The sequence below is a fragment of the Phaenicophaeus curvirostris genome, unplaced genomic scaffold, assembly GCF_032191515.1.
Source record: "Phaenicophaeus curvirostris isolate KB17595 unplaced genomic scaffold, BPBGC_Pcur_1.0 scaffold_69, whole genome shotgun sequence".
In the NCBI taxonomy this organism is placed as follows: Eukaryota; Metazoa; Chordata; class Aves; order Cuculiformes; family Cuculidae; genus Phaenicophaeus; species Phaenicophaeus curvirostris.
The window spans coordinates 872,763-897,982 of record NW_027206691.1 but is presented as its reverse complement, the minus strand read 5'-3'; the positions used below and the strand labels follow the sequence as shown (position 1 = coordinate 897,982).

Here is a 25,220-nt window from a genome sequence, read left to right as displayed (position 1 = left end):
CTCTCTCAGCCGCTTCTCATAAGGCCTGTTCTCCAGCCCTTTCACCAGCTTTGTTGCTCTTCTCTCCGGAGGGGCCCCAGCGGGCAGGGATCCAGCTCCGTCCCCAGAGGGGCCTTTCCCACCCTGTAAGAAATTCCTAAAACCTGGGAAGGAGTCCCGAAACTTTGCAGAACCCCCAAATCAGCAGGGATCCCCCTACCCTGTAAAGGACCCCCAAATCCCAGGAGGGAGCCTCCCCTCCAGCCTGGGAGCTGCCCCCCAAATCCCAGGAGGGGCCCACCAAGTGCTGGGAGGAATCCATCTCTCATCCCAGGAGGCGGCTCCAAAGCCAAGAGGGAGTCCCCAAACCGGGAGGGATCTCTCCAAACCCTAGAAGGGAGCCCCAAACACCAGGAGGGATCTCCCCAAACAATGAGGAGGCAGCCCCAAACCCCCAGGAGGACCCCCTGAATCCCAGGGGGGTCCCGAAAACCAGGGAAGGAGCCCCAAACTCCAGGAAGGACCCCGTGAATCCTGGAAGGGAGCCCCAAATACCAGGAAGGACCCCGTGAATCCTGGAAGGGAGCCCCAAATACCAGGAGGGAACCCTAACCCTGTGAGGGATGTCCCCAAACCATGATAGTATCCCCTAATACAGAAGGAAGCCCCTAAAACTGGGTAGGACTGCCAAACCAAACCAGGAGGGATTTCCCCCTCCGTAAGGGACACCCAAACTCCGGGAAGGACCCAGGAGAGAGCCTCAAACATCAGGAGCAACACCCCAAACTGGGAGGAGCCCCAAGCACCGTGAGGGTCTGCAAAACATGGGAGGGATCTCCCCAAACCATGACAGAACCCCCTAACACAGGATTGAGCCTCCAAAACTGGGCAGGAGCCTTGATTCAGGAGGGATCCTCCAAATCCCAGGACAGACCCTCTGGATCCTGAGAGGGAGCCCTAGATGCCAGGAGGGAGCCTGAAGCTGTGGGAAGGACCCCAAAACCTGTGAGGGAGCCCCAAATACTGGGAAGCATCACCCCAAACCATGACAGAACCCTGCATCCCAGGAGGGGCCCCAAACATGAGGAGGGGTCTCCCCAAATTGTGATGGGACCCCCTAAACCTGGATGAGGCCTCCAAAACTGGGCAGAGCATGCAAACAGGGAGGGATTCCCCCCACCCCACCCTATAAGGGATCCCCAGATGCCGGGAGGGAGCTCTCGACACCTAGGAGGAATCCACATCTCATCCCAGGAGAGACCCCCCACCCTGTGAGGAACCCCCAACTCCTGGAGGTCCACAGAGATGATCCAAGGCCTGGAGCACCTCTGCTATGAGGCAGGCTGACAGAGTGGGGGTTGTTCAGCCTGGAGAAGGCTCCTAGGACACCTTAGAGTAGCTTCCAGTACTGAAAGGGACTCAAGGAAAGCTGGGGAGGGGCTTTTAATCAGGGAGTGCCGGGATAGGACAAGGGGGAACAGTTTTAAATTGGAAGGGGGAAGATTTAGATTAGACCTTAGGAAGAAATTCTTCACTCTGAGGGTGGGGAGGCCCTGGCCCAGGTTGCCCAGAGCAGGGGTGGCTGCCCCATCCCTGGAGGGGTTCAAGGCCAGGTCGGATGTTCTTTAAGGTCCCTTCAAACTCAAGCCATTCCATGATTCTATAAAATAGCCCACAGACCATAAGTCTTTTCACACACTTTATTAAAGGAATTCCTGAGGCATCACAGATGTAACAACCTTGGTGTCTCATGCAGGGTCTGTTCCCTGCCCCAAATCCCCAGGCTCCCTGCAGTCTTGTTCCTGCGATATCCAAAGGGTCCTGCAGGCCGTGGGGTTCTTGGTGCCAGCTTCTCAGAGCTTCCAGTCAGAGCTCGGGAAGCAGCATCACAGGATGCAACGGGGGAACTGGGTTCTCCACCCAGCCCACTTTTCTGAAGTGCTGGAAAAAGTTTGAATAGTAGGACTTAGCCCACTTGAAATGCAAAAAACGGGATTTTTAGAAATTATCGAGGACTTTGAGGCGGATAAAAGCAGCTGGTGCTCAGTTCCCGGCTCACAGGCAAGGAGCAGGGCTCAAGGTGCTACCAGGGAGTGGTTTTCTCCGGCAGGAGGCCCCTGGCCAGGTCCCAGCGCACCTTCCAGCACAGGGCAGCTCTCTTCTTCTCCGTGGGCACGGTGTAGTTGTTGGGGATGGGGAGGTGCTGCGGACGGTGGGGCAGCTCGGGCTCACAGAGCATCTTCTCCCGGATGCCCCAGCGCACTTCTTTCCACCGATCCTCCCCTGGGATTCCAAATTTCTCCCAATCTCGTTTATATTCAAAATATTTGGCCACGCAGTCAGTTTTCCCCCGGTTACGGCCCAGCAGCTCGAACCGCGGAGGAATGAAGGACTTGGGTTGTTCTGCTGCAGCTCTGTAATGAGAATCATGAGAGCTCTGGCTCCCCAAATCCGCAGGGAGAAAGCAGGGGCTGTCCCTGCGGGGCCACCAGGGATGGGAGCTGTTGCTTGACTCTATTTCCCCCTCAGAGCTGCTGTCTTCTGGGCTTGGCCTATGATGAAGCATCTTCTGCCTCAGGCTCCGGGTGTTGGTGCTGCTCCCCGACTCGTCAAAGACCTCCACTCCTCCATCAGGTCTGTGCCTCAGCACCTTTCTTTTCATGACCATCCTCCTGCTTCCCCTCTGATCCTCAGGAAATGCCAGAAGGGTTGATCGCACCCCTAGACCGAGAGAGGCCTGGGCATAGAGATCATCGTTGGGCTGTGCTTGCTCCTCAGCTGCCGGAGTGACCCAGATACACCGCTCCGGTCCCCACATCTCCTTAGTTTCTGCCAGACTGGGTGGATCCTGCAAAAAATAAACTGCAGTTAATTTATCGTGGCACATTTAAGCTGGCTGAAGAGATCAAGGGCTTGGCCGTTCCTGGTGGCCGCCCCTGGCTGGATGCTGGTGGCCATGGAAAGACTCGACCCCGATGCCACCTCGTCCTCATCCTCCTTCACGGGAGGCCAGGGGCCCACCCAGCGCAGCCGTGCCAGGGGGAAGCCCCCCGGCCAGCGGCACCGCAGGGCCACGTCCCGCAGGTCACCGGTGGCCAGGGCAGAGCAGGTGGGGCTGCCGGGTGGTGGATCTGCAGGAGACCATCAGAGCTGGGGGACGCCGGGCTGTTACCCTCCTCCCACATTGCCCTTCACACCTACATCCTCACCAGAAGCTGCCTTGGTCTATCTCGCCCCAGGGGCACCCGTGGGGCCGCCCCTGTTCCAGGGTTACTTACAGTAGACGGTGAGGACGGTGGTGGCCTGGGTGCGGGTTTGGAGGTGGGTATTCTCGGCCAGGCAGGTGTAGGTGCCCGCCTGGGCGCGAGTGATGGCAGGGATGACGTAGGTCTGGCCGGTGTGGACCTGGGAGCTGTTGTGGAGCCAGACGTAGCGACTAGGGGGGTTGGAGGGAGCCAGGCAGCTCAGCACCACGTCCTCCCTCTCGCCCGCCGAGAAGCCCCCCTGTTCAGGGGAGAAGGGCTCCACGCTGATGGCTGGCTCGTCGGGGCCATCTGCGGTGACATGGGGACCCTCAGTCATCGGGACATCCCCAGAGAGGGGACACAGCCACACCTGGGGCATCCTCCCTCTGGTGGGGAACCAGGCTGGGAAGTCTCCTTAGAAAACGTGCACCATGGTGGCTGTGAACATCACCGTGGTGGCCATGGACGTCCCGGGGTGGGTGGTGGGCGTGGAGGCACCATGGTGCCGTAGGGCATGGTGGCCATGGACACACCATGCTGGCCTGGTGGCTGTGGAGGTGGCACAGTGCGTGGTGACCATGGACACAGACAGGCCACGCGGTGGCTGAGGAGGTACCTCGGTGGCACTGCACGTGGTGGCCATGGCTGTACCACGGGGCCACCATGGTGGTAGGGTGCTTGGTGGTCACAGCCACATCATAGTAGCCAGGTGGCAGGATGCTTGGTCGCCATGGCCAGGCCATGGTGGCATCTCCAGCCCTGAGGATGCCCTCACAGCCCCCCGGGAAGGTGAGGCCACTCACAGATGATGTCCAGGTAGACGGGCTCGCTGGTGCAGTTGTTGACTTGGTTGCGCACGGTGCAGGCGTACCAGCCCGCGTGGCTCCGGTTGGCGGGCGTCAGGCGCAGCTCTGCCCCGGAGCCCCCCATCCCCATGGGGGACGGCAGGGGACCCCCCCGGGGCTCCCGGTGCTGCCAGGAGAAGCTCAGCGGCTTGGTCCCCTCCCGCACAGAGCACGTCAGGGCCACCGTCGCCCCCTCCGCCGCCACTGCCGCCGTCGGCCGCACAAAGGGCTTGGAGACGGGCACTGGGGGCACCAAGCCGTGAGCAGCCCCATCCCCCGGGCCCCCCACGAGCCCCCAGGGCCCCCAACAGGGGGCATCTTTCCAGCCCAGACCGTGTATTGGCTAGTGATGTGCTATGGCAGCAAGCAGGATGGCTAGTGAGAATGTCTATGGGCTAATGAGGGGGTGTCCTGGCTGTGGGCGTGGGGAGTAGCTAGAGCAGCTGTTGCTATTTTCTTGCCGGAGGGAAGACTCGCACAACCAATATGATTGATAAGCAAGCTTCGTTTATTCATCAGAAGGCACGCATTATATTGCTCAGGTTCATTAATAAGCACATTTGGCAAAATCTAATTGGTTAATCATGTCTCTAACATTAGCATATACGGTTAATCATTGGTTATTGCTTATTGGTTACATTTACATAAGTTCCTTATTTTTTGCCAACTAACTCCTTCTCACTGCTGACCACAACATCCTTTTACGGTATAATGCTCTCGTCAAGGTCGTCTTACTTTTATGGTATAATGCTCTCGTCAAGGTCATTTTGGCCTTCTCAGCACAGCACATCTCGTGCATGTTAACGTGTCCTTTGTCACGTAACCACTTCTCCACAATTCCCCCGTCTTCTTTTTGAACGAACCATACTGACTGCGAAACTTTATTCAACATTCGCTACACACAATTCAACATACAAGGCAATACCAACAATATCGAAAAAATCACTACCAATATGACAACTCCTAGACGAACGATCTCTTTGATCCATCCGGATATCCCCAAAAACTGTAACCAATTGTCAAAGGGGGCTGGTGACCACTGTGAGTTTTTTCATATTGCTTTCAAGTTCTTTTAGGTGTGCATGGATGGATACTGAGTGATCAGATAAATTCATACAACACATGCCCTCAAAATCTTCACAACCATGCCCATGAGCTAATAACAAAAATCTATTGTGGCTCGATTTTGCAACACTGCATTTGGATTGATGGTGCAAACATGGCTAATCAACCAACCAGGGGAGTTGGAGGAAAATTTACATAACGAGTTGTTGGCGTCCCGTGGGGTTTTCCACTGATTCGTCCACCCCAAAAACTCGGTTGCATTATGGCTGTTGTTAAGAGGTACTCCAATTAAACATGTTCTAAAGGGATCACTGGGTGTGCTCATAGATAAACAAAAGCTCCTTTGGCCTGTCTGGTTGGCCCAAGTGACCCACATATTTTGCCGAGAGTCAATTCTGTGAATGGCCGTCGCCTTTTTGTTTTTCGACTAAAGTGTCCAGGTGAAACATGTGATTGACTTGACGTTGTATAAACTGTAACACACAGGATAATTGTCAAAGCAATTAACACAATTAAAAATAACATTCCTCCTTTGACCAAGAGTGTCCATTGCCCATAATAACTTTTTCAATAGCACTTTCACATTGTCTTATACTTGCTCTAATTTTGATGACATGGTTTGTATATGCCTCAACTTCGGCACAATTTGATCATCTCTTGCTAATCGCAAAAAATTCATTACATATTGCACCTTTATCAATCTGTATTGCAGTGTCTCTCCTGATTCCCCCCTTTTTTAACAATGTTTTTAGTACTTGATGGGTACATTCAATAATGGCATGACTTGGTAAATGGATAGCAGTACTTTCTGGATAATCTATTAGATACACGTGCAAATTCAAAATACTTGCCATGCAGCACTTAGCATATGCTTTTGTGATTGGGATATAAATGATTGTCGAGCCTTGGCCTAATAACTGAACACTTCGTAATGAATCACTTAAATTTTCCTCTATCATTGCTTCAATTATCCCTAAAGGTTGTCTGCACTAGGACCCAGCAACCGCTGACTAGTTCCAGCGAGACTGGAATGCACAGTGTTCTCACAAATTGGCATTCCCCTAAAGAGATAACACCATTAATTCCTGTGGACTTCTTCAAGGCTGAAAGAAAAAACTTAGAAAGGAAGGAGAAGGGTGTGGGGGGGTGCGGGGGGTGGGGGTAGTGGTGCACTCATACACATACAGCTGCATGTTTTGCTAGGTATTTTAAAACTTTTCCTTCTGGAGCCTTTCGTTCCAAAGATCCCCAGGTAAATTTACCTGTTTGCCGGCTTAGTGGACATTTGAGATTGAAAGGTCCCAGAGATGTATTTTCAAGATTAATCAAAACCAATTTCTAAGTCTTACAAACGTTTGAAGCGCTTCAAACACACATGCATACGACCACTCATTTCGAAGATAACTGAATACATTCATACAATTCACTATTGGATCCACAATTTTTTTCCACACTATGGACATATAAACCACACCTGGTACCGGGAACATACAACACTTAAATTATGTACATGCATTATCTAATAAGGCTTATATCGATTGTCTAACAAATATTTCACTTATGGTAGTCTTTTGTAGTTTCTGTATTGATAGAATCACGGTCTGGTCAGTTGAACCACAGCCTCTGTCTCTTCATGGAGTACAACTGCTGAAAAATAAGTTAGATGAGTGATTCTAGTGCCCTTTGATATAAAGTCAGGAGGTATAGGCATCCAAACTATTACTTGCATCGCTCTCATAACGCCAGCATCAGTCAATTCTGGTAAAATAAACAATCTTTGTAACAGGTAATCATGCAATTAACAGTGCACTAAGTTAAGGCTAATTGTTTAAGCAACACTTATCTAGCGGCGATATTGTCTGCCTGCTCATTTAAGGCCTCTTGTAGTTTGTCTAGAAAAGTCATGTAAATTATCACAAATACAGCTGCATTCCAAGGACTATTAAATGGGACTGTATGCCCATGATCTGTTTGCTCTTCCACTAAATTTTGCAATGTACCCAATTTTTTTCACTTGTTCATAATTCCAATGTCTATTCCCATTGCATTTAACGCATCTCTCCCCCACAAGATTAGTGGAACGTGCACAACTAAGGGTTACACCTTCAACATAAGAGGCTGAGTTTATAGGGACTAAAACAAATGTATTTCAGGGATTCTTATGGACTCAAATCTTTGTGAGCCATGCTCTACAGAGTCAGCTTGGAACACAGCTGCTTTGAACAAAATTAAATACACTATCCGGCTGTTTGTTGGTATTAATACTAGTGGAAATGGTGTTCATAACACTAGTAGAGACAGCATCCATACTCTTGCTTGAATCATTCCAGTACAGCCGGCATCAATGACCCCAGGTAAAACAAAGATTCCCAACCAAATTATTGATAATCATTCTAATTACAAAGATTCCCAACCAAATTATTGATAATCATTCTAATTACAAGGCAGTAAAGCTACCCTCCAATGGTCCTTTTACGTTTCATGGTATTGTGTGAAGTGCGGATGATTGCAGCACAACTGTGATGATGGTGATCACGTCTATCTCGGCGCTGCCTCTGGTTCTTGCTCTGAGGTGAGAGCTGCTGGTTGCTGCGGAGGCATCTGTGTTGGTATGTGCCTCCTGCAAACAATTCCCAGGAAAAGTTTGTAGCTGTTTAGGGTCACAGCTCCTCCGTTGATGAAAATAAATCAAAGTTCTCTCGGAGGCTGCTGACCCTGGATCAAAGGGATGATTGGCAGGTGCTGATGGTGTGTGCAGTGCCGAGATGGCTGCTGCGAGAATCAATTTTGCTAGGGTACCTATGTCCACCGGAACGAGGGTATGCGATTGAAAGATGTGCTGTATTAGCGATGTCGTGACTTGTGATTTAAGGCCGTGCTGGATCACGGCAGCTTTAAGTTTCCCCAACAATCTCCAGTCAATCGGTTCCCAGTATCGACCACCTGCACCATGCATTACTGGGAATACTTCTGGTACAGTTATGAAATCTCCTTCCGAAACTGCATTTGTGATTATGCCTTTCCATTTTCGGCTATGGGCTTCTTCTATCTCAGGGTCTGGCTGAGGATTGCACTGATAATCGTTTTTGTGGCAATTGCGAGAGTTGGACTAGATCCATCCATAAAGGTGTAATTTTTATGTGCAGGGGGTTCTGGAGCCGATGGCAGCTCTGGCTTCTGTTGAATAGCCAATTGTTGCAATGCGTTCACTAACTCTTTCAACTCCCCTTGAAGCGAGGGCATTGCAGCTGCTCCAGCAGTATCATCTCCTGTTGTTGCCACATCTGGGTTACCGGGAGTTAATTCTTTTGGAGGCGCAGAAGGATGACAGGCAGCCCCTCCTTGCTCTGCATCTTTCCTCACTGACACAGTTTCTTGGGGTTTATCAGACGGCTTTTCATCTGTCTCCGTCTGGTGATATAACGCTTTTGGCACCTCTCTTACAAAAATTTTGTTAGATGCAGCCGCAGGGGCGGCGAGCGCTCTGCCGACAGCACCAGATACATTAAATGAGCTAGATTCTAGTGGGGCCCGTTGTGGGATGTTTAACATGTGGGAGAAGAGTGAGGTTGCTGGGAAAGCCTGTGGAGCTGTGCCAAGCGATACGGGAGCCCCGGACGCTCCGAGTACCACTGTAGCCGCTGCAGCTGCTGATCTCTCTCCTTTCATTGTCTGCAGCACCTCCACTATTTCCCTCCACACCGGTCCGAATTTTGCCTCCTTGCCTCCTTTGGCCACTGCATCCCATAATACATGACCTATTGCTTCCCAGGTGGGAATTTCGAATATGACTTGTGCTCCTGGGGTTAATTTATGGCGCCAGACCCAGTTCAAAAATGCTGTAATAACGGAGGCATCATATTTTTTCCCTCTCTTAGAGAGGATATGTTGGAGGAGTTTTAGGACACCTTGGGCGGTTTGGTTCTCTTCTTACAGTTTTTGGAATCTCCCTTATTAGTTCGCCACTAATTAGTTCCCTGCGCAGACCGCCGTGCTGCACACAGATCAAAGCTTGCAATAGTTCAACTTCTCCCTGCTGCTCTGCCTCCCTCCTGAGTCGCACCCGTTGGTCCGAGGGACAGTGAGGGGGTAGATCGGGCTCCTTGTTGGTGTCTGTCGGACCCGGATCAAAGGGATTGTCGGCCCTCCCGTCAGGGGGTGCGGAGGCAAGCGCAGCCAGTTTAGGGAGGTAAGGGGTTAGTACAGTTGTTGACGATCCAGCACTCAGCTCGGAATTATCGCTCTGCTTTTTAGAGCCGACATGCGCCTTTAACATTTCAAAAACTTTCTGCCAGGGAGACTGTTCAGCTTGATGCTGTTTTAAGCAATTGATTACGGTGCGCCACGGTCGGGACAATTTTTTGACTGTCTTATCATCGTCTATAACAGCTGCCCATAAAGTATCCCCGAATGCTCTCCATTCTTCAACACAGAAGACTGTGTTGGGGTCCTGAAAATGCCCCTTAGCTGTTCCATATATGACCAGTTTGGCCACCTCCTTTTTTAAATCTATATCTTGAATCTTTCGCTTTTCTAAAAAGCACATTAATAAATCATATGCTGCCTGCCGTTCCATTATTTTACTTTATTATGCTACTTCATGACCTTACTCTATACTACTCTATTGTTCAACTTCATGACCTGACGTTATACTACGCTACTATTTTACTTCATGACCTGACGTTATACTACTCTACTATTTTACTTCATGACCTGACGTTATACTACTCCACTATTTTACTTCATGACCTGACGTTATACTACTCTATTATTTTACTTCATGACCTGACGTTATACTACTCCATGATTTCACTTCATGACCTGACGTTATACTACTTTATTATTTCACTTCATGACCTGACGTTATACTACTTTATTATTTTACTTCATGACCTGACGTTATACTACTTTATTGTTTTACTTCATGACCTGACGTTATACTACTTTATTATTTTACTTCATGACCTGACGTTATACTACTTTATTGTTTTACTTCATGACCTGACGTTATACTACTTTATTATTTTACTTCATGACCTTACTCTATATTATGGGCTCGAGCCTCTGGCAGCCTTACCGGAACGTCCTTCGAGCCTTTATCTTTAGTGGCAGGCAGCAGTTCCGAGCAGCGAGATCCCCTCTTTAGGGTCGATCCAGATGCGAGGAGTCAACCTTTGACCAGCAAAGTCGTCCTTTTTCATCTACTGGCGGCTGCAGACCAGTCGCTTTCCTCGGCTCCGAGCAAGCATAGCGGTTCCCAGTGAAGATGGCTTTATCGTGTCGGGGCAGTATCACGTCGGGGTCACCATTTGTTGCTATTTTTTTGCCGGAGGGAAGACTCGCACAACCAATATGATTGATAAGCAAGCTTCATTTATTCATCAGAAGGCACGCATTATATTGCTCAGGTTCATTAATAAGCACATTTGGCAAAGTCTAATTGGTTAATTATGTCTCTAACATTAGCATAAACGATTAACCATTGGTTATTGCTTATTGGTTACATTTACATAAGTTCCTTATTTTTTGCCAACTAACTCCTTCTCACTGCTGACCACAACATCCTTTTACGGTATAATGCTCTCGTCAAGGTCGTCTTACTTTTATGGTATAATGCTCTCGTCAAGGTCATTTTGGCCTTCTCAGCACAGCACATCTCGTGCATGTTAACGTGTCCTTTGTCACATAACCACTTCTCCACACTTGAACAGACACGTAGTCCCTCACTTGTAGAACTTACATAACTTGTATTCTCACGGTAAGAATAGCCGTAATGTAAACAGCGCACTCAAGCTTGGTAGGAACTGACAAGCTCTCCCAGGAGAGTATAAAAACTCTGGTTGAGGAATAAAGATTTGCTACTTGCCACCAGAGCAGTAGTCCGTCTAGTCTCTCTAAGACGTCCCTGTGAGCTGGTCTCCGTCACACCATGGTGGTAGGGTGCTTGGTGGTCACAGCCACATCATAGTAGCCAGGTGGCTGGATGCTTGGTCGCCATGGCCAGGCCATGGTGGCATCTCCAGCCCTGAGGATGCCCTCACAGCCCCCCGGGAAGGTGAGGCCACTCACAGATGATGTCCAGGTAGACGGGCTCGCTGGTGCAGTTGTTGACTTGGTTGCGCACGGTGCAGGCGTACCAGCCCGCGTGGCTCCGGTTGGCGGGCGTCAGGCGCAGCTCTGCCCCGGAGCCCCCCATCCCCATGGGGGACGGCAGGGGACCCCCCCGGGGCTCCCGGTGCTGCCAGGAGAAGCTCAGCGGCTTGGTCCCCTCCCGCACAGAGCACGTCAGGGCCACCGTCGCCCCCTCCGCCGCCACTGCCGCCGTCGGCCGCACAAAGGGCTTGGAGACGGGCACTGGGGGCACCAAGCCGTGAGCAGCCCCATCCCCCGGGCCCCCCACGAGCCCCCAGGGCCCCCAACAGGGGGCATCTTTCCAGCCCAGACCGTGTATTGGCTAGTGATGTGCTATGGCAGCAAGCAGGATGGCTAGTGAGAATGTCTATGGGCTAATGAGGGGGTGTCCTGGCTGTGGGCGTGGGGAGTAGCTAGAGCAGCCACAGACAGGCTAATGTGACCGCTTAGGGGCTACTGGGATGCTGGATTGGCCAGGGCAAGGAGATGGTGCTGGCTAGCAGGACGCTACGATGGCTAGTGGGGTGCTTTGCCGGGCAGCAAGGCTCTGCTTTGGCTTATGGGGCCCTTCGCTGGCTAATGGTGAGCTACTTCAGCTAGTGGAATGCTATGTCGGCTAGTGTGCTGCCGTGTTGGCTAGCCCAGTGCTACGTTGGCTTGTGGGGTGCTATGTTGGCTAGTGTGATGCTGTTGGCTAGCACAGCACTACGTTGGCTCGTGGGGTGCCACGTTGGCTAATGGGGTGCTTTCCTGCTTAGTGGAGTGTTGCACTGGCTGCAGGCCGCTGTGTTGGCTAGCAGAGCTCTACACTGGCTAGTGGCGCGCTTCAGTGAGTAGTGGGGCCCTTCAGTGGCTACTGAGCTCTTCATTGGCCAGGAGCACGCTACACTGGCCAGTGGAAGACTCCCATGGGCTAGCAGGCTCTTCAGTGGCCAGCAGCACACACTGCTGGCCTGTGAAAGACTCTAGGGCTCACGGGCAAGCGCAGGGATCCCCGGGAACGCGACGGTGGCCATCGGCCAGTGCTTACCCAAGACGCGCAAGAGGACAGCGGCGTAGCCAACGTGGAGTCGCCCACGCTCCGGGAAGAGCCCCTGGCAGAGGAATCGCCCCTGGGCGGCCGCCCGCAGCTCCCGCAGCTCCAGCGTCCCGTTGCGCAGGGTCACCCTGCCCAGCGTCTCCGCGCCGGGGGCCACTGCCACCTCTCTGCCTGAGCCCACGGCCACTGCCCGCGGCGGCCCTGAGCCCTCCGGCTCCGCCACGAAACTCCAGAAGACGACAGCCGGCGGTGCCGCCGCCACACGCCCGCAGCTCAGCTCCACCGCACGGCCCTGAACCCCCGTCACTGCCCACTCCTCGTAGCCCGCCTCTCCGGCCGCCAGCGGCTGCCCTGCCGGGGGGCAGCGGGGTCAGGGCCCGCTTGCGCCCGGGCAGCCGGGGCTCGGGGGCTCTGCTCACCCCCTGCCAGCACCGGCAGCAGCCACAGCGCCCACGGTCCCCTCCAGTGCGGCGCTGCCCAGCCTCGTGCCATGGCGCCATGTCCAGCAGCGCGGAGCGATGGCGAAGCAGGGCTGCGCTCTCCGCACCAACCTCTTCTCTGGTTTCCCCTGGGGAATTAAGCCCTGCCCTGATTAACCGTTAATTATTTATCAGCCTGCTCGTGCGGGCTGGAAGGAACCTGGTGCTGCCACCGGCCTCGGTCCCTGCAATCTCAGGGCTGAGGACAGGCGCGCTCGCTCAAGGAGCGGCAGCATCGCCTCCATCCCCCAGGGGTGGGGGTTGATCCCTGTCCCACACTCACCCCCCCAGCCTCTGTTTTATGGCCAAAGGAAGGGAAAATAGGCTCCCACAGCCCCGTGGCGGAGCATGCGGGGTCTGGGAGCTGGGGAAGCCGGGCGGCAAGCGGGGTTTGATATTTCGTCTCCCTCTCCACAGCAGCCCCAGCCCATAAAACATTCATGGGGGCAGCCAGGCTGTAACACAACGCAGGGGGAGCGCCCCAACCAGAGGGGTCTGCGGGCCAGATCCCACCCCCAGAGCCTGTGTCCACTGAGGAAGGGGCTCATCCGGAGCAAACCAAGAGTGTGAGGCTGCCTGCAAAGAGGTTTGGGGATCGAACGCCCACTGTGGGGTAAAGCCGGGCCGGGGGGGCTACAGAGCCAGCTGAGGCTTTGCTCCCCGAGCTGCTGCCAGACGGCTCCGGGCACAGTTTCTGCCTGGACAGGTCAGGTTTGTAAAGCAACTGGGAAAGCTGAAGCAAGGGGAGCAGGGGATGTTGGTGGCTAAGGACACAACCGTCAACACTTGGAGCCAATAAAAACACGTCTGCACTGAGCGTAGGGATAAATTCCAAATTCCTGTTGCACAGGAGGAACACCACCACCCTAGCAAGGATTTAATTCCATTCTGTTAGAGACAGGCTTGGTGACAGCGAAGGGACAACCCCTGACCCCTGCCCAGCAGCCCACGAGCTCCCGGCTCTTCCAGTCCCCAAACTGCTCCACTCGGGCTCCGCGACAGCAGCTCCTGCCGCCACCTAGCGAGAGCCCGTCATTCCGTTTTCTAACAACTCCGCTTTTCTCCCCATTCTTTCTTTCTGAGCTTTTTCTCCAGGTTTTTGTGGCAGAAAGGTACCTGTCGCTGCTGCCTGGAGACAAGCAGCGGAGTTCTGGAGCCAGCTCCTGCTGCTTCCCCGTTTCCTGACCACTCTGAGCGCATCCAGAGGTGCCGCTGAGGAGCATCACCCCAAGCCGAGCGCCGTGGGGATTCCTCCCACCCTGCAGAGCCAGGGCTCTGAAAACCTCGGCCACAGAACCAGAACAAAACCAGGGACAAGAACCGCTGGGGCTGAGGGCTCCCCTGCCTCCTCCCAGCATCCCAACAAAGCCAAACTATGTGGGGAAACTCTTAAGAGAACTGGAACATCTTCCCCTGTAACTTTTCCTTCTGTTCCTGAACCAAAACTGGGACGGGGGGGCAGCACACCCCTGGTCCTCACTCAGTTTTCCAGCCTCTCGAGCTCATCCATGTCATCTGGGTCCAGCTCCTTGATCTTGGTCTCTGTAGGAAGGAAACAAAAATTGCCAGTGTTGGGCACGAGCTGGTAAAACCAAAGCCCGGCCGCCGGTGAGCTGGCATTTGTGCCGCTTGCATGCACAGGCATGGGTGGGAACGCTCCTGTGTGGGTGGGATTTCCAGTCCACGGCCCTCAAGCAACAGCCAAGGAAACTGGGAGAAGGCACAGTGCCAAGTGAGGGAGTGCAGTGGCCTGGACTCTGAAAGCAAGAAGTGCCCCAAACCAGAAGCAGCGTGTCCGAGAGAGGAGCCCTAAGCCAGAAGCACCTTGTCCGAAAGTGAGAGGTCCCAAGCCAGAAGCAGCATGTCCCAATCGGTTTCCAAAGCCGCTCCCACCCTCTCCTCCCACCTCCAAACCGATGCAGGACAGGGGAGGTTCGTTAATCTCATCAGGCACCCCCAGCCCTCAAATCCCAACGTCACAGCGTTAAAAAGCAAAAGTCTGGGCATTCTTCCGCTGGATTTTCATCCCGCGGGAATCCCGCAGTGGGCTGCTTTGGCCAAGGCTGACTTCACTCCCACAACCGGGCTGAGCTCAGCCAGGTACCAGCTGCCCTGGGACAGGGAAAAGGCAGATAAAATGCCTGAAGGAGGGAAGTGAAAAGCGGTGCTGAGGCAAACCAGGTACCTGTGAAGGCCCTGGCAAGTCACACACAAAATCTCAGGCTACTGAACAAACGGCCCAGTGGCCAGCTGGACACACAGTGCTGGGTGGGGAGAACGGGCTGAGGGGCTGGATCAAAGCGTCACAGTGACTGCGGTCACATCAGGCTGGCGACCAGTCCCTAGTGGCATTCCGCGGGGTTCATCCCAGGGCCAGCGCTCCTCAGCATTCTCAGAAATTACCTGGATGCGGGACTGGAAGGTTTAATAACTCAGTTTGGGGATGTCATGGAAGTGGGTGAGCTGCTGACACCCCAGAGAGCAGAGAGGCCCCGCAGAGGGATCAGACAAACGGGAGAGATGGGCAATCACGACCGCAGGGAGTTTAACTGGGGCGAGGGCCTTGTTCTGTCCCTGGGACACGGATGGACGGACAGCCCGGGGAGCGCGAGGCTGGAGAGCAGCCCTGCAGAAAGGGATCAGGGGGTTCTGGTCCATGGCAAGTCGGCCACGAGGTAGCAGTGACCTGGCAGCCAACCACGTCCTGGGTGCATCCAGCACGGCATCGCTCGCCAAGCGAGGGAGGGGATTGTCCCGCTCTGCTCCGCACTGGGGCCCCACTTGAGCACCGGGGACAGTTTGGGAGCCACAGGATAAAAAGGATCTAAAGCTGCTGGAGTGTCCAGAGGAGGGCACAGAGTTTAAGAGTTTAGAGGGGAAGTGTATGAGAAGTGGCTGAAGTCCCTTGGTCTGATCAGCCTGGAAAAGATGAGACTGAAGAGAAACCTCATCGCGCTATGCAGCTTCCTCAATGGGGAGGAGGAGGAGCAGGCACTGAGCTCTTCCCTCTGGACATGAGGGCATGGCAGGAAGATGCCAGGGCAGGGTTAGGTTGGACATTGGGAAAAGGTTCTTCCCCCAGAGGGTGGTGGAGCGCAGGAACAGCTCCCAGGGAAGCAGTCCCAAGGCTGACAATATTCCAGAAGTGTTTGGCCAACGCCCCCAGCCCCACAGTGTGAATTGTGGGGTTGTCCTGTGCAGGGACAGGAGTTGGACTTGATGAGACTTGGGGGTCCCCTCCCACTAAGGACATTCTGTGATTCTGTTTCCCTGAAAACGTCTGCTATGGATAAAAACCCCCTCAAAGGGCAAGGGGGACAGAAGGGAGGCTCCACCTGGTGCCTGTGCCGAGTAAGACACGCCCAGGGAGAAGAGCAGCCCAATAAGGTCCCTTTGCAGATGGGAAATGAGCTGAAGGGAGATCACCAGTCCCAGAACCTATCCCAGCGAGGCAGATACATGTGAATGCTTACGGAAATACTCCTCTATCTTGTGCACAAGCCCCACGTTACAGCTTTCCACCATGCTGAAGGCGATGCCCTTCTTCCCAAAGCGTCCAGTTCGCCCGATGCGGTGGAGATAGGTCTCAAAATCTGGCTCGTTTCTTCTCCGAGAGGTGGGGAGGCTGAAGTTCACCACGATGGTGACTTGCTGCACATCGATCCCTGAGAAACAGTGAGATCAGGGCTGCGGGAAAGGCTCCCTGGGCCCAACATATCCCGTAGGATCCCTGCCTTAAGCCATGCTGCCACCAGAAGCAGCAGATGCCAGGAGGTGTGTTTCACCCCCTTCGGAATTGCAAGGGGCACTGGGTTTTCCAGAGGTACCTCTGGCGCAGACATTGGTGACAATGAGGACCTTCTCCTTTCCTTCGCGGAAGCGCTGGATGATGTTGGCCCGCTGCGGCACCGTCAGCTCCGCTGTCAGCATCGCCACTTGGTGCCCGTCCTGGCTCATCTCCGCCGCCAGCCAGCTCGCACTCCTCCGAGTCTGAGGTGTGGCGAGAGGCAGGCTGAGGTTCCGCAGCAGCCCTCCCACCGCTCTGCTCCCTCCCAGCCAACCCTTCACTGCTATTTCCCCCTGGTTTGAGTCTCCCGCTCCTTTCGAGGGACCTCCTGGTGCTTTTTAACACTCAACCACCTCCCTGGGCAGCCTGTTCCAGTGCCCAATGACCCTTTCTGTGAAAAATTTTTTCCTATAGTTCAACCTAAACCTCCCCTGGCGGAGCTTGAGGCCATTCCCTCTTGTCCTGTCCCCTGTCACTTGGGAGAAGAGGCCAGTACCCTCCTCTCTACAACGTCCTTTCAGGTAGTTGTAGAGAGCAATGAGGTCACCCCTCAGCCTCCTCTTCTCCAGGCTAAACACCCCCAGCTCTCTCAGCCGCTTCTCATAAGGCCTGTTCTCCAGCCCTTTCACCAGCTTTGTTGCTCTTCTCTCCGGAGGGGCCCCAGCGGGCAGGGATCCAGCCCCGTCCCCAGAGGGGCCTTTCCCACCCTGTAAGAAATTCCTAAAACCTGGGAAGGAGTCCCGAAACTTTGCAGAACCCCCAAATCAGCAGGGATCCCCCTACCCTGTAAAGGACCCCCAAATCCCAGGAGGGAGCCTCCCCTCCAGCCTGGGAGCTGCCCCCCAAATCCCAGGAGGGGCCCACCAAGTGCTGGGAGGAATCCATCTCTCATCCCAGGAGGCGGCTCCAAAGCCAAGAGGGAGTCCCCAAACCGGGAGGGATCTCTCCAAACCCTAGAAGGGAGCCCCAAACACCAGGAGGGATCTCCCCAAACAATGAGGAGGCAGCCCCAAACCCCCAGGAGGACCCCCTGAATCCCAGGGGGGGACCCGAAAACCAGGGAAGGAGCCCCAAACTCCAGGAAGGACCCCGTGAATCCTGGAAGGGAGCCCCAAATACCAGGAGGGAACCCTAACCCTGTGAGGGATGTCCCCAAACCATGATAGTATCCCCTAATACAGAAGGAAGCCCCTAAAACTGGGTAGGACTGCCAAACCAAACCAGGAGGGATTTCCCCCTCCGTAAGGGACACCCAAACTCCGGGAAGGACCCAGGAGAGAGCCTCAAACATCAGGAGCAACACCCCAAACTGGGAGGAGCCCCAAGCACCGTGAGGGTCTGCAAAACATGGGAGGGATCTCCCCAAACCATGACAGAACCCCCTAACGCAGGATTGAGCCTCCAAAACTGGGCAGGAGCCTCGATTCAGGAGGGATCCTCCAAATCCCAGGACAGACCCTCTGGATCCTGAGAGGGAGCCCTAGATGCCAGGAGGGAGCCTGAAGCTGTGGGAAGGACCCCAAAACCTGTGAGGGAGCCCCAAATACTGGGAAGCATCACCCCAAACCATGACAGAACCCTGCATCCCAGGAGGGGCCCCAAACATGAGGAGGGGTCTCCCCAAATTGTGATGGGACCCCCTAAACCTGGATGAGGCCTCCAAAACTGGGCAGAGCATGCAAACAGGGAGGGATTCCCCCCACCCCACCCTATAAGGGATCCCCAGATGCCGGGAGGGAGCTCTCGACACCTAGGAGGAATCCACATCTCATCCCAGGAGAGACCCCCCACCCTGTGAGGAACCCCCAACTCCTGGAGGTCCACAGAGATGATCCAAGGCCTGGAGCACCTCTGCTATGAGGCAGGCTGACAGAGTGGGGGTTGTTCAGCCTGGAGAAGGCTCCTAGGACACCTTAGAGTAGCTTCCAGTACTGAAAGGGACTCAAGGAAAGCTGGGGAGGGGCTTTTAATCAGGGAGTGCCGGGATAGGACAAGGGGGAACAGTTTTAAATTGGAAGGGGGAAGATTTAGATTAGACATTAGGAAGAAATTCTTCACTCTGAGGGTGGGGAGGCCCTGGCCCAGGTTGCCCAGAGCAGGGGTGGCTGCCCCATCCCTGGAGGGGTTCAAGGCCAGCTTGGATGTTCTTTAAGGTCCCTTCAAACTCAAGCCATTCCATGATTCTATAAAATAGCCCACAGACCATAAGTCTTTTCACAAACTTTATTAAAGGAATTTTTAGAAATTGTCGAGAATTTTGAGGCGGATAAAAGCAGCTGGTGCTCAGTTCCCGGCTCACAGGCAAGGAGCAGGGCTCAAGGTGCTACCAGGGAGTGGTTTTCTCCGGCAGGAGGCCCCTGGCCAGGTCCCAGCGCACCTTCCAGCACAGGGCAGCTCTCTTCTTCTCCGTGGGCACGGTGTAGTTGTTGGGGATGGGGAGGTGCTGCGGACGGTGGGGCAGCTCGGGCTCACAGAGCATCTTCTTCCGGATGCCCCAGCGCACTTCTTTCCACCGATCCTCCCCTGGGATTCCAAATTTCTCCCAATCTCGTTTATATTCAACATATTTGGCCACGCAGTCAGTTTTCCCCCGGTTACGGCCCAGCAGCTCGAACCGCGGAGGAATGAAGGACTTGGGTTGTTCTGCTGCAGCTCTGTAATGAGAATCATGAGAGCTCTGGCTCCCCAAATCCGCAGGGAGAAAGCAGGGGCTGTCCCTGCGGGGCCACCAAGGATGGGAGCTGTTGCTTGACTCTATTTCCCCCTCAGAGATGCTGTCTTCTGGGCTTGGCCTATGATGAAGCATCTTCTGCCTCAGGCTCCGGGTGTTGGTGCTGCTCCCCGACTCGTCAAAGACCTCCACTCCTCCATCAGGTCTGTGCCTCAGCACCTTTCTTTTCATGACCATCCTCCTGCTTCCCCTCTGATCCTCAGGAAATGCCAGAAGCGTTGATTGCACCCCTAGACCGAGAGAGGCCTGGGCATAGAGATCATCGTTGGGCTGTGCTTGCTCCTCAGCTGCCGGAGTGACCCAGATACACCGCTCCGGTCCCCACATCTCCTTAGTTTCTGCCAGACTGGGTGGATCCTGCAAAAAATAAACTGCAGTTAATTTATCGTGGCACATTTAAGCTGGCTGAAGAGATCAAGGGCTTGGACCCTCAGTGCCTGGGGGTCAGGGGTGCAATTTAGGTGGTGGTTGGTCTCTGGGGCCCTGGGAATGCTGGCTGCAATTCCAAACCTCCCGCTGCCAGCGAAAGGCCCTTTCCCTACAGCAGATGGAAGCACAGCACAGCTGTAAAGCAACCCCCAAATTCCTGCTTGAATTACACAAAGTATGAAGGGGATAATGGACAAAGACAGGACAGGTTCAGCCCAACCTGTGAGCGCCGAGCAGTCATAACGGTGTCGGAATCATAGAATGCTTTGGGTTGGAAGGGACCTTCACAGATCAGGCTTCCCTTGTTCTTTTATAAACATGGTAGTATCTGGTCCCGATTTAACCCAGGGGCATCCAAGAGGGCGTTTTCCTGCCTCCGAGAAGGAAAAGGCTCAGTCGGTACTTTTAGGTGTTGTCTACGGTAGCCTGAGGGCTGTTTGAGTCTGGTTACAGTAAACCTCAAGCCCTGCTGTGAAAGGGGATCCGGACATAGTTTCCACTTGCTCCACAGGCCTAAGAATACTTTGTGCTGCAAAGCGGGTTTGAAAAACCACAAGTTTGCAGGGTGCCGTTATGAAACACTGGAGCAGATGGTGCGGCGGGATGAATGGCAGCCGTTCACGTGCTCTCTGGAGTGTTGATGCTGGCTGAGCACGGTGTGAAAATGGAAAGGGCTCCGCGATGGCTCTCTGTGGTTGACAGCCAGGACACGGAAGGCATAGATCACGGCTGGGTCCAGCCCCCCCAGGCGCCGGTCACGGGAGTGGGGCTCGATGTCACCGGCGGCCGTTTCCCAGGGGCCCAGCACCCGCCGGGGATGTTTCTTGGCTCGGCGCCGCTGCACCACGAAGCCAGTGAGGTTGCCAGCACCTTGCGTCCGCCACTCCAGCCGCACCTCGGTGCGCGCCCGCGTGTACCGCAGCTTGCTGATGGTGACGTTGGGGGGGGCCGGGTACCCTGCGGGGACAACGCCCGGCAAGAGCGGCTGAATCCCCCAAACCCACCTCGAGGACCACCCCCCCACCCCTGCTTCCCAGGACTCACGATCCACGCGGAGGCGGATGGGGAGGCTGGCAGTGCCTACGGCGTTGGCTGCGGTGCAGCGGTAGATCCCGCTGTCCCCCGGCCACTCGGCCTCCCAGATGGTGAGGTTGAGCCACGCTTCTCCCCGCTCCAGCTGGTACTTGGCCGACCCCGACGTCACCTCCCGCTCCCTGGGGTCGTACCAAGCCACGGTGGCTCCGAGGTCAGTGCCGCTGCCTTGCCACCGGCACGCCAACTGCGCCTCGCCGCCCTCCAGCACCGCCACCTCGCTCCTCTCCGCCTCCAGCTTGGGGACGTCTGTACGGCGAGAGGCACGGAGCCACGGAGACCTGCCAGCACAGGGTGACTGGCGGCGTCCCCCCCTCCCACCGGCACCGCAGCGTCACGTACTCGTTACCCTTGGTGACCGCCACCGCGCAGGAGGGGCCGTCGGCTGGGACCCCTGTGGGACGGAGAGGCATCAGGGCGGGGATGCCAAAGCGTCCCCCAAAAGGCTGACAGCCACCCCGGGCGACTGTGCCACGGGCACCCCCAGCTTGGGGTCGCCTGGGGTGATGAGCGCCCGGCCACGCGTCCCTCGGGGTGGCCGCGGCACAGGGTCACGGCGGCTCCACCAACCGGGGCGTCACAAAGGGTTTTTCTCCGCGGGGACACGACCCACGGGCACTCACACAGGGTGGTCCCGCACGTAGCCCCCCGTGGCAGCGCGGGGTGGGAGGCCAGGCAGGAGAAGGAGCTGCCGTTCCTGGTGGCCGCCCCTGGCTGGATGCTGGTGGCCATGGAAAGACTCGACCCTGATGCCACCTCGTCCTCATCCTCCTTCACGGGAGGCCAGGGGCCCACCCAGCGCAGCCGTGCCAGGGGGAGGCCCCCCGGCCAGCGGCACCGCAGGGCCACGTCCCGCAGGTCACCGGTGGCCAGGGCAGAGCAGGTGGGGCTGCCGGGTGGTGGATCTGCAGGAGACCATCAGAGCTGGGGGACGCCGGGCTGTTACCCTCCTCCCACATTGCCCTTCACACCTACATCCTCACCAGAAGCTGCCTTGGTCTATCTCGCCCCAGGGGCACCCGTGGGGCTGCCCCTGTTCCAGGGTTACTTACAGTAGACAGTGAGGACGGTGGTGGCCTGGGTGCGGGTTTGGAGGTGGGTATTCTCGGCCAGGCAGGTGTAGGTGCCCGCCTGGGCGCGAGTGATGGCAGAGATGGCGTAGGTCTGGCCGGTGTGGACCTGGGAGCTGTTGTGTCACAAAGGGCAAGGAAAAACAGGGTGTACTGGTGACCGTGGAAGCCCGGCAAAGGCAGTCCCAGCTGGTAGGAGAGATGCTTTTAAAAGCTGCCTTTGCCATATCACTGTCCTTTCAGTGCTGGCAACGCGGTCCCCATCCCTCCCTGGGCTCTGCTCCATGATTTTGAGGATCTGGGGAAAAGCCCTCCACATGCATACTGGAAAAGGAACCATTCCTGTTGTCACTGACTGCAAACCCAGTGCTGTCCCCAGGCAGGCGGAGCTGCGTTACCTGGCAGAAGACAACAGCCTGGCCGATGGTGACGCAGCCGTAGATGTTGCAGAGGGCTCTGTACTTCTCCTCCTGGCTCTCGCATATAAAGAAGTACTGCCTGATGTTGCTCAGGGTAAGCTCATCCTCACGCAGCTTTATCACGATGGCATTGGATACAATCCGCATGGCGAACGCTCGCACGGCTTCCTTGAAGGTGGCGGAAAACAGCAACATCTGGCAGTCCTTGGGGAGAGCCCTAGAGCAGGGAAAAAGGACTGGTCAGCCCAGAGGAGCCACAGCTGCCCAGATCTGCTCGCTCGGAGAGATAAAAGCTCATTTCAGTTGATTTTGTGTTGCCTTCAAGAGAAACCAATCCAAGGGCTGTAACTGGGCAGAGTAAAGGTAAGCGAAATAAAAGTCTTCCTGTGTGTTTCACAGATACGGTTTTACAGAAAGCCGGGTCCCTGGGCTCACCTTTCCCTGGATGCATCTTCAGCATCACAGGGACTCTCTTTTGCTGCGCATTCAGGTCCTTTGGAGACCAATTCACTCAAAGCTAAGCAAAGAGGGGGAAAGGCCAGGGAAGCAGGATGCCAGCCATCAGGACGATGGGGAAGGGGCTGGAGAACAAGGGTTACGAGGAGCAGCTGAGGGGCTTCGGGTTGTTTAGCCTGGAGAAAAGAAGGCTGAGGGGAGACCTTATAAATCACAGCTCCCTGAAAGGAGGTTGTGGTGAGGTGGGTACTGGGCTCTTCTCCCAGGGGACAGGTGACTGGAAGAAAGGAAATGGCCTAAAATTGCGCCAGAGCAGATTTAGCCTGGGTATTGGGAAAAATGTTTCCGTCAAAAGGGTTCTGGGGCGCTGGCAGAGGCTGCCCATGGAGGTGGCCGAGTCCCCATCCCTGGAGGGGTTTAAAAGCCGGGCACATGAGGTGCTCAGGGATCTGGTTTAGTAATGGACAGGGATGGTTGGACACAGTGATTTCAAAGGTCTTTTCCAATCAAGCGATTCAGACGAGCCAGACGTAGCGACTAGGGGGGTTGGAGGGAGCCAGGCAGCTCAGCACCACGTCCTCCCTCTCGCCCGCCGAGAAGACCCCCTGTTCAGGGGAGAAGGGCTCCACGCTGATGGCTGGCTCATCGGGGCCATCTGCGGTGACATGGGGACCCTCAGTCATCGGGACATCCCCAGAGAGGGGACACAGCCACACCTGGGGCATCCTCCCTCTGGTGGGGAACCAGGCTGGGAAGTCTCCTTAGAAAACGTGCACCATCGTGGCTGTGAACATCACCGTGGTGGCCATGGACGTCCCGGGGTGGGTGGTGGGCGTGGAGGCCCCATGGTGCCGTAGGGCATGGTGGCCATGGACACACCATGCTGGCCTGGTGGCTGTGGAGGTGGCACAGTGCGTGGTGACCATGGACACAGACAGGCCACGCGGTGGCTGAGGAGGTACCTCGGTGGCACTGCACGTGGTGGCCATGGCTGTACCACGGGGCCACCATGGTGGTAGGGTGCTTGGTGGTCACAGCCACATCATAGTAGCCAGGTGGCTGGATGCTTGGTCGCCATGGCCAGGCCATGGTGGCATCTCCAGCCCTGAGGATGCCCTCACAGCCCCCCGGGAAGGTGAGGCCACTCACAGATGATGTCCAGGTAGACGGGCTCGCTGGTGCAGTTGTTGACTTGGTTGCGCACGGTGCAGGCGTACCAGCCCGCGTGGCTCCGGTTGGCGGGCGTCAGGCGCAGCTCTGCCCCGGAGCCCCCCATCCCCATGGGGGACGGCAGGGGACCCCCCCGGGGCTCCCGGTGCTGCCAGGAGAAGCTCAGCGGCTTGGTCCCCTCCCGCACAGAGCACGTCAGGGCCACCGTCGCCCCCTCCGCCGCCACTGCCGCCGTCGGCCGCACAAAGGGCTTGGAGACGGGCACTGGGGGCACCAAGCCGTGAGCAGCCCCATCCCCCGGGCCCCCCACGAGCCCCCAGGGCCCCCAACAGGGGGCATCTTTCCAGCCCAGACCGTGTATTGGCTAGTGATGTGCTATGGCAGCAAGCAGGATGGCTAGTGAGAATGTCTATGGGCTAATGAGGGGGTGTCCTGGCTGTGGGCGTGGGGAGTAGCTAGAGCAGCCACAGACAGGCTAATGTGACCGCTTAGGGGCTACTGGGATGCTGGATTGGCCAGGGCAAGGAGATGGTGCTGGCTAGCAGGACGCTACGATGGCTAGTGGGGTGCTTTGCCGGGCAGCAAGGCTCTGCTTTGGCTTATGGGGCCCTTCGCTGGCTAATGGTGAGCTACTTCAGCTAGTGGAATGCTATGTCGGCTAGTGTGCTGCCGTGTTGGCTAGCCCAGTGCTACGTTGGCTTGTGGGGTGCTATGTTGGCTAGTGTGATGCTGTTGGCTAGCACAGCACTACGTTGGCTCGTGGGGTGCCACGTTGGCTAATGGGGTGCTTTCCTGCTTAGTGGAGTGTTGCACTGGCTGCAAGCCGCTGTGTTGGCTAGCAGAGCTCTACACTGGCTAGTGGCGCGCTTCAGTGAGTAGTGGGGCCCTTCAGTGGCTACTGAGCTCTTCATTGGCCAGGAGCACGCTACACTGGCCAGTGGAAGACTCCCATGGGCTAGCAGGCTCTTCAGTGGCCAGCAGCACACACTGCTGGCCTGTGAAAGACTCTAGGGCTCACGGGCAAGCGCAGGGATCCCCGGGAACGCGACGGTGGCCATCGGCCAGTGCTTACCCAAGACGCGCAAGAGGACAGCGGCGTAGCCAACGTGGAGTCGCCCATGCTCCGGGAAGAGCCCCTGGCAGAGGAATCGCCCCTGGGCGGCCGCCCGCAGCTCCCGCAGCTCCAGCGTCCCGTTGCGCAGGGTCACCCTGCCCAGCGTCCCCGCGCCGGGGGCCACTGCCACCTCTCTGCCTGAGCCCACGGCCACTGCCCGCGGCGGCC

At 55.8% G+C, this 25,220-nt stretch overlaps 5 protein-coding genes across 5 annotated transcripts; all 5 read right to left on the bottom strand.

Annotated features, from left to right (window-relative positions):
- Nucleotides 1-2,062: 2,062 nt before the first annotated feature.
- LOC138734237 (centriolar and ciliogenesis-associated protein HYSL1-like) lies at nt 2,063-3,225 on the bottom strand. The gene has a single exon (XM_069881811.1). The coding sequence runs from the start codon at nt 2,864-2,866 to the stop codon at nt 2,063-2,065; it is 804 nt and encodes a 267-aa protein (XP_069737912.1). The 5' UTR covers nt 2,867-3,225.
- Nucleotides 3,226-3,249: 24 nt separating this feature from the next.
- Nucleotides 3,250-4,472, bottom strand: LOC138734236 (V-set and immunoglobulin domain-containing protein 10-like 2). The gene is made up of 2 exons (XM_069881810.1): nt 4,028-4,472; nt 3,250-3,533 (listed from the first exon to the last, which is right to left on the bottom strand). Exons 1-2 carry the CDS (start codon nt 4,158-4,160, stop codon nt 3,250-3,252), a joined length of 417 nt encoding a protein of 138 aa, XP_069737911.1. The 5' UTR covers nt 4,161-4,472.
- A 9,137-nt stretch (nt 4,473-13,609) lies between these two features.
- LOC138734235 (ATP-dependent RNA helicase DDX25-like) lies at nt 13,610-23,857 on the bottom strand. The gene is made up of 6 exons (XM_069881809.1): nt 23,731-23,857; nt 23,294-23,423; nt 22,292-22,529; nt 16,612-16,774; nt 16,258-16,449; nt 13,610-14,326 (listed from the first exon to the last, which is right to left on the bottom strand). Exons 1-6 carry the CDS (start codon nt 23,855-23,857, stop codon nt 14,265-14,267), a joined length of 912 nt encoding a protein of 303 aa, XP_069737910.1. The 3' UTR covers nt 13,610-14,264.
- LOC138734194 (centriolar and ciliogenesis-associated protein HYLS1-like) lies at nt 18,895-19,813 on the bottom strand. Its single transcript, XM_069881768.1, has one exon. It carries the CDS (start codon nt 19,696-19,698, stop codon nt 18,895-18,897), a length of 804 nt encoding a protein of 267 aa, XP_069737869.1. The 5' UTR covers nt 19,699-19,813.
- On the bottom strand, nt 20,303-22,157 carry LOC138734192 (V-set and immunoglobulin domain-containing protein 10-like 2). Its single transcript, XM_069881767.1, is given in 6 exon segments — nt 20,303-20,688; nt 20,776-21,095; nt 21,097-21,217; nt 21,447-21,728; nt 21,876-22,009; nt 22,126-22,157. Coding segments are annotated over 6 exon segments (1,275 nt in total).
- Nucleotides 23,858-25,220: the final 1,363 nt, after the last annotated feature.